This window comes from Mycteria americana, chromosome 2 (genome assembly GCF_035582795.1).
Source record: "Mycteria americana isolate JAX WOST 10 ecotype Jacksonville Zoo and Gardens chromosome 2, USCA_MyAme_1.0, whole genome shotgun sequence".
Lineage (NCBI taxonomy): Eukaryota > Metazoa > Chordata > Aves > Ciconiiformes > Ciconiidae > Mycteria > Mycteria americana.
Genome location: NC_134366.1, coordinates 122,680,162 through 122,696,736, shown reverse-complemented (window position 1 = coordinate 122,696,736; position 16,575 = coordinate 122,680,162). Strand labels below are relative to the sequence as shown.

The 16,575-nt window shown below is 43.1% G+C and overlaps 1 protein-coding gene across 1 annotated transcript in view; it reads left to right on the top strand.

The window, feature by feature from the left end:
• Positions 1-32: 32 nt before the first annotated feature.
• Positions 33-16,575, top strand: part of ROCK1 (Rho associated coiled-coil containing protein kinase 1) — a 94,531-nt gene continuing 77,988 nt past the window's right edge. The window contains exons 1-2 of the mRNA XM_075494456.1: positions 33-729; positions 1,191-2,332. Coding sequence (XP_075350571.1) covers positions 2,240-2,332 — 93 coding nt within the window. The 5' untranslated portion in view covers positions 33-729; positions 1,191-2,239. The remainder of the gene's footprint in view (positions 730-1,190; positions 2,333-16,575) is intronic.

Below are 16,575 nucleotides of genomic sequence, written 5' to 3'. Positions count from 1 at the left end.
TTTCCTTATTTGAATAAACAGTCCCTGCTGGTGTCTGAGAGGTAAGGTTTGAACTGGAAACACCAAGACACCCTGCATGGCTTACATGTTTAACACTGTATCTCTGTTCTGAGTTAGGTGTGCTACCTTGCACATGGCTCTCGTCAGGACACAAACTGGAATGCTCTGGACTTCTGCTGTTGAGGAAGGTGGTCTCTCCTTCCCCAGGCACACAGGATCGCAGCGTGGCTGTGGCTGGAAGGGACCTCTGGAGGTCAACTTCTCCAGCCCCCCTCCTCAAGCCGGGTCACCAAGGGCCGGCTGCCCGGGCTTCTGAACATCTCCGAGGACGGAGACCCCAGAAGCTCCCTGGGCACCCTGAGCTGGGTGACCCTCACAGGCTAGCAGGCACCTGTGCCCTCCCAGCAGCGAGCACAGGCCCGTGTTGCGCAACGTTCGCCCGCCTGACGGCAGAGCCGGGCCCACAGCGGCGGTGGCGCCCATCCGCAAAGTCTCCCGCGGAGGATGGAGCGGCAGCTCTGAGGCGCCATCAGGGAGCCGGGGCAGACGTACGGCGGGCAACGTCCTCCCCCGGCACGGCGCCGACCGCCGCCGGCGCTGCCCGACCCCGGACTGGAACGGCCGCTTTCCCCGGCGGGACGCTGGCCCGTCCGCTCCGCGCGCACCTCCGCCTGCGCGCAACGCCCGCCGGAACGGCCACGGGGGGCGGGGCGCACCTAGAGACAGCGGGTACGAGGACCGCCCTTCGCCCCGTCCCGGAAGGGCCCAGCGCCGCCGCCGGGCTGTCAAACCCGCCCCGCCCCCCACCGGAGCCGCGGCCGTTTCGAACGCGCCCCCTCCCCCCGCGTCGCGCCGCAGCCGCTTGGCGCGCGCCGCCCACTCGCTCCCGCGGTCCCGCCGCGGCCGCCCCTCCCGCCCTTTCCTTCCCGGGTCTCGCGGGCACGGCGCGCGCGCGCCCCCTCCGACCGTTGAGCGGCGGCGCGGCGGGTGAAAGGGGAGGGAGGGCGGGTGGGAGAGGAGCGGCGGCCGCGCGCCCCCGCCTCGCGCGCATACCTCCTGCCTCCTTCCCCTCCCTGCCCGTGCCGGAGCCGTTCCCTCCGCGCATGCGGCCTGCGCCTCCGCCCCAGCCGCCCGCTCCCCCCCCCCCGACTGTTCAAACAGGAAGGCGGACATGTTGGTGTCTTTCGCAGGTTTCCTCACAGCAGCCGCGGCCGGACCTTGCGCTCTCCCCTCCCCTTAAGCCACCTCCTTCCCTCCTCCCTCTCACGCTGCAACCTTGGGTCGGTCCTGAAGTGGTCCGGGCTGCCGTCCCGTACGTGAGGCGGAGGAGCGGGGGACGGAGGGGAGCGGAGCCGGCGTTGGCAGCGGCGGGAGGCAGCGAGGAGGAGTGAGGAAGAAAGATGCTGTTGCTGTCGCTCCGCCGTTGAAGTGACTCGTCCCCTGCCCGCGGGGGGCACTCGCAGCGGGGGCCGGGGCGGCCTGTGCACGCAGCTGGCAGCCCCGCGCTGCCCGCCCGCCCGCCCGGAGCAGGCAGGGCACAGCCGAGGAGAGGGGCAGCCTCTCCCCCCGGCCCGCCCCGGGCTCCCTCACTCTTTGCCCATGGAAGGACCAACCCCACGACGCTGAGACACGCCGCCGAGAGGATTTTCCTACGGTTTTTTTTTTTCACTCATTTTTGCCTTGTTGGTGGCTTTTGCCCCCCCCCCCCCTTTTTTTTTTCTTTCTTGTTGCTTTTTTTTCTGGTTTTCCGGAAAGAAAGCTGCGCTTCGGAACCTGGCACCCACCCGCCGCCGCTCCTGCAGGGCGAGGAGGAGGAACCGCTACGCTGGCTCCCAGGGCGGCTTCCCCGGCTGGGAAAATGAGGTTGCTGAGACGCTGGGGCCCGAGCAGAGGAGGGAGGGAGAGGAAACCTGCTGCTGCAGAGTTGTGAGCAGCCCAGGAAAGTGCGTGCGTGCGTGGAGGAGGGGGGAGAAGCAGCCTTGTCCCGTCCCCGTCCCCCCCCCCCCCGGCCGCGGACTCCAAGGCACTCTCCTTCGGTTTTCTCTCCCCTTGGCGGGGCAGCGTGGGGGACTTGCCTCAGAGACTTCTGTGATTGAAGGGATTTTGCAGGAAGCGCTCCTCAGCCTGGTATAGGCTGTGTGGTTTCTCTTTTGTGCTCGCTTGTTCCTGTTTTTTACTTCTTCATTATTTTTAACCTTACTTTGCTCTGGAATAAGGGAAACTTTTTATCTCTGGAAACATGTCGACGGGAGAAAGTTTTGAGTCTCGGTTTGAAAAAATCGACGTGACTTTAAAGGACCCCAAATCCGAAGTGAACGTGGACTGTTTGCTGGTGAGTAGGGAGCGCCGATGGGCCCCCGGTTCCGTCTCCCCGAATTTCTTACCCTGTGGGACCGAATCTCGCACTCCCGGCTGAGTCACCACCCTGTTTAACTCCGCACTAGTGTTTTGTTTACTCAGCGTTGAACTGAGGGTGCGTGGATGTCTCTGTGCAGGGAGAGCGGCTTTCATGCCAAGGAGGCGCCCGCCCAGTCCTGCCTCAGACTTGTCATCTCTCTCGCTTCATGCACCTTTCTTTTCTTCACCGATTGTCATGAGGGGCGGTGGACACTTTGTGCAAAGGCGTGATTCGTGAGTGCCAGTCCTGCGTGTGAGCAGGAGACTGTAAATAGCTTTGATATACCAATTCCCTCTTCAACAACTTTTTTTTGTTTTTGAAGAGTGAGGTCCTCTTATGTTGTGGTTAAGCACTGCACCACTGACTTCAGCCTGTTTAGTGTAGACGTTTGCAAATGCTAACTGATGACCCCTAAAACACAGCTGTAAGATTAGTATGCCCTTACAGGTGGGAAGGTAGTCATGGCAGGGGTTTAAATGCATTTTAAACGAGTTGGTGTGGTAGGCCTGGGATAGAGGGCTGCTTGCTTATTGTTGCCCTACTTGATCATACCTGATAGTTCAGTGGATCATTCCAGTGCTGTCAGTGCTGCACTTTCAATTGCATCATGAGAAAGCAAACCATAACACTTCCTGACATAAAACCAACATCATTTGGTAGTTGCTTGCAAAAGTGGATGATATTTTAGTTCTGATTATAAAAAGTACGTCAACGAAGTGTATGCCAAATCCAACCAATTTGTTTGGGATGTAGCTGGGTACTTAGATATGCCTGGAGATGCCCTTAAATAGTATCAAATTGTAATTTGTGCTTTTATGCTGAAGTAGAGAATTTCTTTGTAGCAAGTGATAAAAGTTCTTTAGTGTAATTTTTTTTTCTGGCTTTCTGTTGTCAGAGAGGAGAACAAGAAAATTGAATTTGTTCTAGTATGAACTCTGACATTTGGGGTTGGGTTGGGGGGGAAGGGAGGTGTGGGGGTGGAGATAGCTCTTAATAGTCATTCTTCATCTTCTGCTGCAAGGCTCTTAGCAGAAAGCTCACTTGAGCATGAGGCAGTGGAGAGGTGAAAAGGATCTAATGAAATAATCTGTACAAGTTCACGATATTGTGTACTCTGTTTAGCTTGTTACTGATTTGTGAGCTTCTGGAGTGTTGACAGGTCAAACCTACATCCCTGGAAAAAGCAGAGCCTTGTGGATGTTTTGTGGATGTTGCTGCCACAAGGGAAAATAGCACTGCATCTTCCAGTTAACATGCTTCTTTTGATCTAGTTTACATATCTGTCATCTTAGAAGCACAGGTAATGAGAAGAGCTCTGATGCTTAGGATATACTGTGTCAATTTTGATAACTCGACTACTGTCAAATCTGACATTTTTACACCCAGCTTCCGTTGATAGATGTCAAAAATACAGATCTAATTAAGAGTCCAGATTTTTATGTTAGCAATGACTCAGTTTGCTAGGATGTGTTTTAATGCTGGCCATACTATGGGGACCTTTCTGCAGTGATGGTAAGGAGGTTGCAGGTATCAAACATGCAGTTGATAGTATCTTTAACTGTATTCCTTCACCTTTTAATCCGTTTAAGGATTTGCCCCTTTTCAGTTATCTTAATTGCAATTTGGAGCTAGGCTGTAGTCAGTTTGGGAATGAACTTGTTGGGATGCTTCCTGTCATGCTTGTGTAAAGTTTTAGAACGTGTGTTTGCATCTCAGATCTTAAGGATGTCCTTTAAAGTGACAATTTTTTAGAAGTCTTCTGAGATTTTTGGGCATACCTTTGTGTATTCTTTTAAAGGCAACTTGTTATGGTATAGTAATCAGAATTATGTTGTGTGGTGGGGTGTGGGGTTTTTTTTTGGTGGTGTGTTTTGTGGTTTTTTTTTTTTTTTTTTTTAGCTAGCCCTGGTTACAGATACTGTTCTTTTAAACTAATACCAGTTAAAAAAGAAAGTGCTGCTTCTGAAGAAACCAGCTGGTAGGTTAACTTCGTATGTGCTTGGTCACAATATCAATCTCTCTGCTGCCTGGACTTTTACTTTGTTTCGTATCTCTCATCCTGAGTTGGTTCTTGGGCTCTTTTCTGTAGAGTTTAAGTGTCCTAACACTTTCTAAAGAGTTTAAGTATTTTATACCAGTTCTTAGTGTGTGTAGTGATTCACGCTACGAACACCATTCTTGGCCCGAGGTACTATTGATATATCAAATCCATTGTAATCTATGTGGATATGTTTTTAAGGAAGAAATGCTTAGGTGTAGGTGTGATTGATCTGCACTTAAAATATCTTCCAAGATGAACACCCCATTCCCCTCCCCCCAGCCCCCGGTTAAAACTTGTCAGTCTCTAGGCCTGGTACACTTAAAAAGAAAATAAAATGTTTTTTGTGATCAGATTCCAAAAAAAAAGTCCTTTTTTGTAAAACCTTTTAAATCTAAAACCTTTTTTTCCTTTTTATTAAAGCTGTGAATTGATGTTTATAATTGTTTTCACTTTTCCTGAGCAAAGGTGTTAATTAACTGTGTGTATCTGAGTGGTAATATATGGATAACTAATGCACAGACACTTTGAATTCAGCATCTGATATTCTATACATGTAGGCTTAAAATGCTGGAGTTCCTTTAGTTTCAAGAAATACATTTTTTTGGCTGTGCAAAAAAAAGTCTCAGCAATGCCCTTAGCTTCTCTTACTATGTTTTAATCCTCTTTAGCTTTAATTCATTTTGCTTCTATTCTTACTCTTTTTTGCCATTAGATTGTGGCCCCTGTAGACTAAAAGGCAGGCATGGAATAACCTTTAAATCAGTTTTGTAACCATTTTGGGTTTTGTAAATGTGCTAAGCTCGGTTCTGTATGCTAGAAAGATTCTAAATTTATATGTAAAGTAGTATGAGAATACTAAGAAAAGAAGATGGGGGGGCTGATACAAAGGAAGGCCTGTTACTGTTTCAGGAAGGTGTGGGAGAAGAGTGCTGACAACAGTGCAGGAGGAAAAGACACACTGAGGACTATATAACTTCAGTTTACATGCTGCAGGAAGGAAATACATAAAGCTGAGGTGCAGGAGAGAGATGTGTTTGTTTTTCCTGCTTTCTCATATGCAACTGTAATACAGAGTAAGAAAACTAAGTCGCAACTGTCTGTAACTAAATTTGTTTGTTTCTTTGGGGCTTCCATGCACTTGATTTAGTACTAAGCTGGGAAATCATAGATAGGCTGTCTTTTCTGATGAGCCGTGAGAAGGCCAAAGCCTGAGTTCTGTGTAAAGCATGTGCCACAGCATAATGTAGTGCTTTTTCTTGAAATATCGGGTACTAGGAGTCCTACAGTCCTAAAAAGATCTAATAAGACTGTGAAGGCTGTGTTAGATAGGTAGTCACACTCTAGGGTGTGCAATCATCAGATACTGGTGAATACCATAGGTGTGCGAAGTAGAGCCAAAGGCAATGTAAGTAACTAGCTATTAACTTGAGCTTAGTGTCTCATTAATGATATTAAGCAGTGGAAAGTGGTATTCAATGAGCATACTTGTACAATGATTTTGGAATAAAGCCAGATTTCTTATTCCTCTGTGTTTCTTACTAAATCCTTGGGGTTTATGGGCTTCCAGTTTTTGGAGAGTGGGAAGGGAGGGGTGTAACGGGTGAATGGATGGGGGACATCTTGACCTGAAGCTGCCTATGCTTTTGATTAAAAAATGACTAGTAAATTTTCATGAAAATGCTTTTTGGTGCTCTCTCTGCTCTGATACTAACTCACAAAGAGTCTTCTCATGTTTTATGTAGACACTTGAGTAACGCAGTTATTCAAGTACTTAGTCAATTACTTGAGTAGTTGATTTTTAAAACTGCAGACTTTTGATGGTCTTAATCTTCAAAGATGTCAAATGTTTCACTTGTTCAGCAGTTTGGCTTCAAATTAACTGACAACAATAAACACTGCATATGACAAACTTGTTTTATCTAGTGTCAAGAGGCTTCCATTTTTGTTGCATGAAAAATAAACAGGTACAGAGCGTGATTCACCTGTTTCTCCTAGGTCTATTTCATATTCAGCTAGATGAATTCATGTTCATCTGTCTTGCATAGGAAAAGGCGAGATGATCTCAGTCTTTGGGATTTGGAGTTCTAAATCTCTGTTGTCACTAGACCTTTTTTCCCTTTTGCTTAACTTGTTAGAAGGCACTTCTGAAGACTTTGTGGTTAGGAATTAGGTTATATTCTTTACTTTTTATTATTATTATTTACCAAAAGTACCTTTACTTCAGAAGTTCTTATCTATCAAAATAACTGTCAAAAATCACCTTCACTGAAACCACACTAACTATGCTTTTAGAATCTGAAAGGTATCTGAGAAGCTTACTCATTTGCTAATGAAGCTCATACATAGAAAAAGCAGAGTCTGAATATTTGCAGATTGTCAGCTTCAGAGGGCTGTAAGTTGTCTGGAGGTAGTTCAAAGTAAGGGGAAATGTCATGATTGACTAAATCTCCTTTGACACTTTTCTACCATTCTTTAGGTCCAAGTGCAAGGTCCTGTGCTTAGGTTGGGGCAATCACCAGTATCAGTACAGACTGGGTGTTGGATGGATTGAGAGCAGCCCTGCGGAGAAGGACTTGGGGATATTGAGAGAGAATATCTGAATATGTGTCTCTTCTGACAGAGGGAGACTTTTTACCAGGGCCTGTAGTGACAGGACAAGGGGCAACAGTTTTAAACTGAAAGAGAGTAGATATAGATTGGACATAAGGAGGAATTTTTTTACTATGAGGGTGGTGAGACACTAGAAGAGGTTGCCCAGAGAGGTTGTGGATGCCCCATCCCTGGAAGTGTTCAAGGTCAGGTTGGGCAGGGCTTTTAGCAGCCTGATCTAGTGAAAGATGTCTGTGCCCATGGCCATGGGGGTTGGAACTAGATGATCTTTAAAGGTCCCTTCCAACCCAAACTATTCTGTGATTCTATAGTTAGATCTAAAATAAGACTTCTGGCTGATCTGGAAATACAGTTCTGTCTTCAAGTTACCATATCCAAGATTTATATGCAAGACTGATTATAATTGCACGTTAATATTACCTGTTCATCACTAAGAATTATGAAATACATAGGTTGATGTGAAATTAATAAAATATCTAACTTGGTATGTTAATCAAAGGTAAAATGCAACTTTAAGTTGGTTTTGGAAATGCAGTAACTTGGTGGATTCTCATGTCAGGTTGCAGCTCCTAGAAGACTTTTTTAATATTATGGAAGCCTCTAGAAAGTTAACAGTAGAGATGGTGGGACTGTCAAAATGTTAGCATTTGATTCACAGTGTATGGTAGGTTTTATACAGGAGTAACAATTAACTGAGCCAATTCTTCTGCTCATAAAACTAGAGGCTGTAGGAGCATAATTATTTATTTTTCCTATAAAAAGTTTTAATCAAGAATGATAATCGAAAGTTGATGTTAAGACACATTTCAACAAGAGGAATAAAAAACCAACCAAAACCCTGTAGTAGATTATAAATCCTCTTATCAAGTAAAAATATTTGTAAACAATGTTGTTTTCCCTGGCAACTGTGGAGTGTTTTAGTTTTTTGGTGGTGGTGGGAAGGAAGAGGGAAACACCTGGAATTTGTTTGTTGGACAAATTGAAAACCAACCTGTTGGTCTGTAAATCTTTGACTATGAGGACAATGATAGCTTCAGGAGCCACTCATTGAGAACTCCCCATAAATATTTAGAAGCTCTGTGAGCAGATGATATTGGTAGTCTCACAGCTGCTGTTAGCAGAACTCCCTAGGACATACTTTAGTACTATGTAAAAACAAAAAGCTGGTTTAGGTCTCTTACCAAGGAATACTGAGATGTTTGTCTCGATACAGGATGTTTATCTTGAATTTGAGAGGTCCGAAAACATGCAATTAAAAACTTCTATTTTTTTGTGGTTGTTGCTTGATGCTATTTATTGAAGCTCCTTTGTCATCAAGAAATTGCAGTTCCAAATGGAGATACTGAAAAACTGAGCTTCTTTCTTTGAGAACAAAATTAGAGAATGATTGAAAACTCTTCTGTATTTGCCTTAATTTGTCCAGTCATTCAAGCAGCAATAAAGCCAGAAGGATGATGAGACAGTATTGGTAAAACTATGTACTATGCAGACAACACCCAGTTATAGCTCATTGAAAATAAATGCAAGTAATACCATCTTTTCGCTTTCTCGGTAGTCTGCTGAAATAAACTCCTGGATGAAAAAGAGCTGAAGCTTGATCTTTGTGAAGAAGAAAAGTGACTTGGAGCTCTTGTTGTCCATAGTGTTTTCTCTGCTGAGACGATTGGCTCTCCTGTAGTGTAATCTCTAGACAGGTTTCTTCTTGGGCTTTTCAGTATTGATGGATATCCAAACAACATCAGCAGAGTATAACATGCTGTGGTGCATCTTTAGTTACAGCAGTCTAGAGACTGTCTAGACAAGCAGCAGTTGCTTGGTCTGGTTAGCTACCCATGTTGCTAGGGGAGATCCGGCACGGAATCGGTACCACGTTCTAACCGGAGCACAGGTCAAAGTCTATGCTGATACTCAAAATCTTGTAAAGGATTGGCTTTAACTAACAGAAAGATTGCCACTCCCTGTCAATGTTTATACAATACAAACTGTCATGGGGACAGTACATAAGATGTCTTTTATTAATAAAGTCCTAATTTAAATCCAACTGCTGGTTTTTATTTCAGCTTTCCCTTTTAAATTTCTTATATACATTCATTTTTCTGTTTCTTTTATAGAGTTGAGAAATAGGTGAAAGTTTTCTTGGTTTTTTTTTCAGTTGCATGGTCTGAGATGATGCAAAGACCTGATGCTTGGAAACCTCTGTAGAAAATACTGCACAAACTAAGGCTTTATTTTGGACTGTAGGTTGGAACTGCCTGAAGATGTTTCTAGGTTGTGTGTGTCTGGGCTTCACAACTTATAACTGATCCGGGAACACAAGTGGAATACGTACTTGTGTTTTCCTACAGATCTTAGTGAGCCATAATATTCCCTTTAAAAAATGTAACTAAGAAATCCTTGAATTCTAATAGTTATGCAAATATTGAGTAATTATGTCTTTATCTTTTTTCTCTTAAAAGCTGCATGGTATTCAGATGGTGCTGCATTGTATTCAGATATATTAAATTCTAAGGTGTGGATATATTCAGAAGAAAACTGGTACTTCCTGATAAAGTCTATTGATGTTGGATATCTACGTATAAAATGCATTAATACAAGATGGCTGTTTTCCTGTGTAGTCACTGACTGCTATGAAAATACTGTTTCTGTGGAGGCTGGGCTTCTTTTTTAGAAAATAAATAATGGCCAAAAAAAAGTTTTGACTGACTACACAAAATTAAGTATGTCATCTGGAATGCACTTTCCAAAGAAGAAGAGGCCAGAAGCTTCTCCTGACATCTGGAGATTTCAGCTAGGAAATTTTTCCCTGTTTTGTGGTTGGGGAAGTTATATTTTTCAGAAGATCATTAGTAGGACTTGTATTATAGCCGTAATCATTATTTCAAATGGGAAAATGGAAGGAAGGTTGGTCAGGGCATTCATCTCATACTGGACACTGGTAGATGATGCTATGCTTACTATTCCAAGAAAATGGAGATCTTGAGATAAAAACAGGTTCTTTTTTATGTCCATGTTTCGGTTAGAAGCTTCTAAAGAAAACCCAAAAATTTGTTTCTTTTCTCTGAATTGGTTAGTTTGGAAGATGATTTGGAAGTCTGCCTTTTTACAGTGAAAGTAGTATTTTGTGAAAGTACAGTGAAAGTACTTTCACAGTGCACAGTGAAAGTAGTATTTTGTTGAGTACAGGTGATCATTGTTTCACAGAATGATTGAGCCTGGAAGGGACCCCTGGAGGTCATCTTGTCTAACTCCCCTGCTCTGGCAGAGCCACCTAGAGCAGGTTGCCCAGGATGGCATTTGAGTATCTCAAAGGCAGTAAACTCCACAACCTCTCTGGGCAACCTGTAATTTTCCACTTCTCAGCAGTACATTTACTTGGTCCATGGTTCATAGCGGAGAATAAGATTCACCAAAACTAAACAGAAAAGTCATCAGTACTCATTTTGCATTTATTTGCAGAGTTATCTAAGTGTTTTGACCTTCTTAACTTGGTCAGTAAACCTCTTTGTAGTCTAAATCATTTACTGAAAGGCATCTGCCACAGAAGACCAGAGGAACTTTCTGTATGGAGGCAATTGTAGATTTGGAGATTTTAAGCATAAGGGTTCGTATCTGAGAGGTCAATTATTGTGAATTGGTAAGCTCATTAAGTTTAATTTGTGACTGCAGCTGAAACAGATAAGATTTAGAATTTTTCTGTTGGAGGAAAAAAGAAAGAGTTAATACCTTGCTCTGATGTCCAATTTATACTCCAGGATTGCCACTTCAGTTTTTCATGATTCTGAACCTTGGTAGTGTTGTGTTTTCTATATCTGTGTGTGTACATCATTCTCCTGACAGGCAGTGAGGGAGGCTGGGTAGGACTTCCTTATTGGCATGGGAATGTGGAAGACTTTTTGATACCGATGGGGCAGGAACCTGTCCTTGGGAGACAGGTGAAGAGGGAGGAGAGACTGCCTCTGGTAGAAGCTGAAGTGCAAGGTGTCAGTACAACAAGCACCATCTTCCTGGAGTATGGATGACAGAGTCCAGCATGTTAATGCCACCACTGAAATCTAGGAGCGCCTTTGACTATAAGTGTGGAGTGCCTCTCCAACCAGGAGTGATAGAGTACAAGTGGATGGGAAGGATCCTTCAGGGAGGAGGGAGACTGATGGTAGGACAATGAGTTTGTGCTGGTTATACTTGCCTCGTGCCTTTTCACAGATGTCAGGTTGCACAGAACAATACCAGGTAGGACACGAAGCTGTAGTTGAAAATAGAGGTAATGCTGGTGCCTCAAAACTTTCTTTCGATATTATGCATTGCTGTCAGAGGTAGATTTGTAGAATTTCCCCACGAGCCCTTCTTTGTTATGAAATCTTATTATACCAATGTAGTATTATACTAATCTCAGAGAGTAGCTTCGATTTTTAGGCACACGAATCCTGTCAGTATTAAGCGGAGAGAATTTACTCTCCCCTTGTGAAGAGAAAAGGTTCTTCTGCCACTTCAATCTGCCTAGTGGTTTGTTTATTGCTCTAATATGTTTTCTGTGAGCGACTGTCCTCCTCCTTGAACTCCAGTTACTACGAACTTCATTAGTAATTAAACAAAAAATTGCCAATATACCAATGATATGGTCTGTGGTGGTCTTGGGACCATTCAAACCTGCTGTTACATGCTATATATCCCCTTTTGTAGGAATACAAGGCCAAAAATGGTGCCAGCCAAGTGGTAGACTTATTAAGACTTGAAGTTTTTTGCTCTGCTAGTGTTGGCAACAGTCATCGTGGCTTTTGAAAGACAGGCTATTGTTGCCAACACTAGCAGAGCAAATACGGTGATGGAAATAACAAAATGCCCATTAAGGCCTCCGGAGTGAAAGCTGAGCTACTGATGTGATTGTGTGTTTTGAGTTGGTTTTTTGGTTGTAGTTTTGGTTTGTTCCGTGTTGTACCCCCTCCCCCCCCGGTACACTGAATTTGGAATTGGAGATGTCATTAAGAAGCTAGGCTCTCTCTGTAGAGGATAGATTAGTATGCTTCCTGGAAGAGCTTTTGTCTTCTGTCTTCTACTAAAATGCTCGTGGCTATTTTCAGCGTTTCTCATACCCCACAAACTGTTTTGTGCATATGGTTTCTGGACATAGCATGACCTTAAAGTGTTTGGAGATGCTTTTGGCTTGTAAAATCAGGCAGTTGGAGAAATCTTCAGAACGAGTCACACTGTGGTTCTGAAACAAGCTGTGAAGACTCTTGTTAGGAAGACCATATTCAGGAGAATTCTGGGTTATTTATCTAAAGAATAGAGTTGTAACACAAAGAAGGTCTTCTATCAAGTAACTTGCACACTCAGAGCTGTTCATTGATTCCACTTGGCAGATTGGATTGGAGTAAGGAAAGGACTAAAAGTCTCTCTTGGTTTTAATTCTTGATGAGTGTAAGGTCAGAGGAGTTTTTGGCATTTTCTCCTATTGTTTCTTTTCTGTCCTAAAATGCCTTCAGGCTCTCATAACAAAGCTTTTGTCCTTCTTAATGCAAGGTACATATAACACTATTTTAATCAGTAGTTTGGGCTTGTGATGTAACCAAAGATGCTATTTAGAGGAAAAATTGGGAGTGGTGTTATGCTGGAGCTGCTTCAGTGCTGGGACTGCAACTGTAAATGACTTCTGTGTAAATTTCTGCCTTCTTACAATCGATTTTGGCTAGCATCAGGGAAGAGTCAGGATGGCTGCATTGTTCTTGACCTTACATTTTCTTTTGGTCATGACAACCTCCTCTTTGAGCTCCTGGCAAGGCAATCAGATCAACTTCACCTTCATATAAAGAATAGTTTCTATCATAGTTCTTGATAATCACAGAATCACAGAATCATATAGGTTGGAAAAGACCTTTAAGATCATCGAGTCCAACCATAAACCTAACACTGCCAAGACCACCACTACACCATGTCCCTAAGCACCTCATCCAAATGTCCTTTAAATACCTCCAGGGATGGTGACTCAACCACTTCCCTGGGCAGCCTGTTCCAATGCTTGATAACCCTTTCAGTGAAGAAAAATTTCCTAATATCCAGTCTAAACCTCCCCTGGCGCAACTTGAGGCCATTTCCTCTTGTCCTATGGCTTGTTAATTGGGAGAAGAGACCGACCCCCACCTCTCTACAACCTCCTTTCAGGTAGTTGTAGAGAGCAATAAGGTCTCCCCTCAGCCTCCTTTTCTCCAGGCTAAACAGTCCCAGCTCCCTCAGCCGCTCCTTAGAAGACTTCTGCTCCAGACCCTTCACCAGCTTTGTTGCCCTTCTCTGCACACGCTCCAGCACCTCAATATCCCTCTTGTAGTGGGGGGCCCAAAACTGAACACAGTATTCGAGGTGCGGCCTCACCAGTGCTGAGTACAGGGGCAGGATCACTTCCCTAGTCCTGCTGGCCACGCTATTTTTGATACAAGCCAGGATGCCATTGGCTTTCTTGGCCGCCTGGGCACACTGCTGGCTCATATTCAGGCGGCTGTCAACAAACACCCCCAGGTCCTTCTCTGCCAGACAGCTTTCCAGCCACTCTTCCCCAAGCCTGTAGCGTTGCCATGGGGTTGCTGTGGCCCAAGTGCAGGACCTTGCACTTGGCCTTGTTGAATCTCATACAATTGACCTCGGCCCATCGATCCAGCCTGTCCAGGTCCCTCTGCAGAGCCTGCCTACCCTCCAGCAGATCAACACTCCCACACAACTTGGTGTCATCTGCAAACTTGCTGAGAGTGCACTCGATCCTTTCGTCCAGAGGGGACGGTAAGAAGGGTCTTAAGGACGGTAAGAAGGGTAAATTCATGGTAAAGAAGGGTCTGAGAACCACAAATTCTAGGGGAAAGAAAAAAGGAATTCTTTGATAGACCCCTTTTCATTGCAGTTTGACAAACTCATAGACATGGTCAGGAATAAAAGAAAAGCTTGGATAAAACCATGTATTTGCAGGTTGGGAAGCTTCTGGTGCCCTGGGAGTAGAAACTTAATTTTTCAATTTAAGATTCAACCAGAATAGGCAGCTGAAGACTTTCCTTCAAATTAGCATGTCTCGTGAGAGGTTGACTAACTACCAAAGCAGGGCATCTTTCACTTTCTTTCTTTCTTGTTTGTTTCAACATTAGCAAACTTACCTTCCAGTGGTGTTGTGTTACTTGCATTTTGTGGGAGGAAATAATAGTACCCAACAAAGGTGCATTTTGGAAACGAGTTGATGGCACGGTAAGCTTTCTTCTGCAAGAGGAATGATCAGTCAAGTCTTTACATTTAACTTAAAAAAATTGTCTTATGAAGTGATGGGTTAGCAAAAGTGGGAAAAAAAATGAAATACAGCTATGAGGTTTTGAGGAATTACTTTCAGAAGTAATCTGATGTTTTCACAAAATATATTTATTTTGTCAGAGGAGTTGGAATCATAGAATCATACCTTAACCATCCTAGAGCTATAGAAATGAGCTGGTTTATTAGTTAAGCCTTCTTTCTTCATCTAGAAGAAAGTGGAAGCAGTGTTAACCAAAAGAGCTCATGCTTAAGTTGGGCAAGATACTGTTTCCTCGGCTCTGCAAAACACAAGAATCACTTTATTTTTTAATACAGAAGGAAGATGTCTGTTATCAAGATCTCATGTTCTTCACTGTTCTGATCAGTTAATTTCTGTTTCACTTCTACTGCAAAAGTAAAGAGGTAATCAAGTTCTGATAGGAAGAGGAGGAGCAACTAATTGGGCAGATGACAAAAGAAATAATTTTGTCAGTAATGCCAATCCTGTCTATTCATAGGCTCTCGAGTTAATTATTAAACTTGTGCAGTAGATATTTGCCTACCATAAATTACTTCATTCTTAACAGTTTTAAAAAATAACTCTTTATTCATTTGACCTTGAGATTGTGGAAAGTCAATCACTCCATTTAAATACTTTGTCTTGTTTGAGTACCAATCAAATCTCACCTCAAAAGACAGAGAAGTTGAAATCAAAGTTGGTGTGCCATATTATCCTTTTTCTTCCTACTACTTAGTAAATGAAATAACAAATAGGGAGCATCAGTGTGGTATCAGACTGTGATATTGTCCTTCTGTACTTTTGAATATTTCTAACTGCAGAACACAAAATGGATTTCACTTATGGGGTGGTAGTAGGGTACAAGGAGCAAAAAAAAAATGCTCTTTGTATAGAAGGAAGTCTTGTCTGTCCATAAGAGATAAATACAAATACGAGGTTTGGAAAATGAGCAGAGAAATTAGGAAGATTATAATTAAAGATGATTTTGAGGTTGGAGTTGTTTGTTTGGCCTATGGTGACTTAAGTCAGGGCTTCCTGATTTCTTCAGGCTTTTTGTGAGACTGTTTTGAATTTCTATTTCCTGCATCTAAAATAAGGAAGTACTTCTTCCCCCCCTCCCCCACGATTTGTGGATTTGATGGTGTGGAGGCAAGCTACTGTTTGTGCTCTTTTTAAGAGGTAGGGAGATTTCACTGGTAGTACTGTGGTGTATTTGAAAAACAGACATCAAGCTTCAAGCATGCATGTGGCAAATATCAATGACCAAAAAAAACTCCACAAGAAGACTTTTTAAACCAAGTGGAAAGGAAGGTGTGGGTCTGTTTATAACATACCAGTGGAGATGCTATGTTAAACTGTGCTATTTTAATACAAGCCGTTGCTTTCAGATTCTTAAGTATTTTGAGTTAGAGTTGTACTTTCTTTAGTTACAGATGTTCCCACAGATAAATAGGGGAAACTAATTTAGCTAAACACAGACTTATGACTGCAAGATACTGTCTTTAAGTAAATTAGTTTCTCTGTGTATTAGTGTATATTAGTACATAAGCCTAAGAATTACTTTGCTTCAATATAATAAGTAAATTTTTACAGTGCCTTAACTTTTTTAGTAGCACGGAAACTTTAATGTTCATAACGTCCATTGGTCTCTAACTTTGCATAGACTGTGTGGTAGGGATTTATTGTATTTTCTGGGGGGAAAATTTGAGACAAACTAAGAGCAACTTCATGAAATTTGATGCTTTTTATGGAAAAAGTTTGGTACTGCCTGACTGTTTGTGCTCTGTTGTGCATGTATATGAAGCTGTTAAACTGAAGATGTATGCATTTTAAACTGCAGTTATACTTAGAAACTACAGTGTCCAATGCTCAGCTGATAATGCTCAGTAGTATAACAGGAGGCTGTTCTGTTTGCCATAGTTTCCAGTAGTGTAATCACTGGAGGAAAGGGGGAAAGATCACTAAAATGTTCCATTTACCTAAATAGTTTGAGGGTTGTAATAAATAAAGTTAATTAGTTCTCTGAAATAATTCTCCTTCTTGTTAGCCTTACATATTGAGTAGGTAATGGTTTTCTACCTTAAGAAATTCATGTGCAACTATTGCTTGCCTTCTACTTTACTTTTGAAGGTGTGTGTCACAAGTATCCAGGAAAACCTTTCTGTGAAAAGCTTTGTTAATCACTTGAGAACATCATTAAATAAATGAGTTGCCTAGAAAGAAAAGATTTATGTTCAGTACATTCAT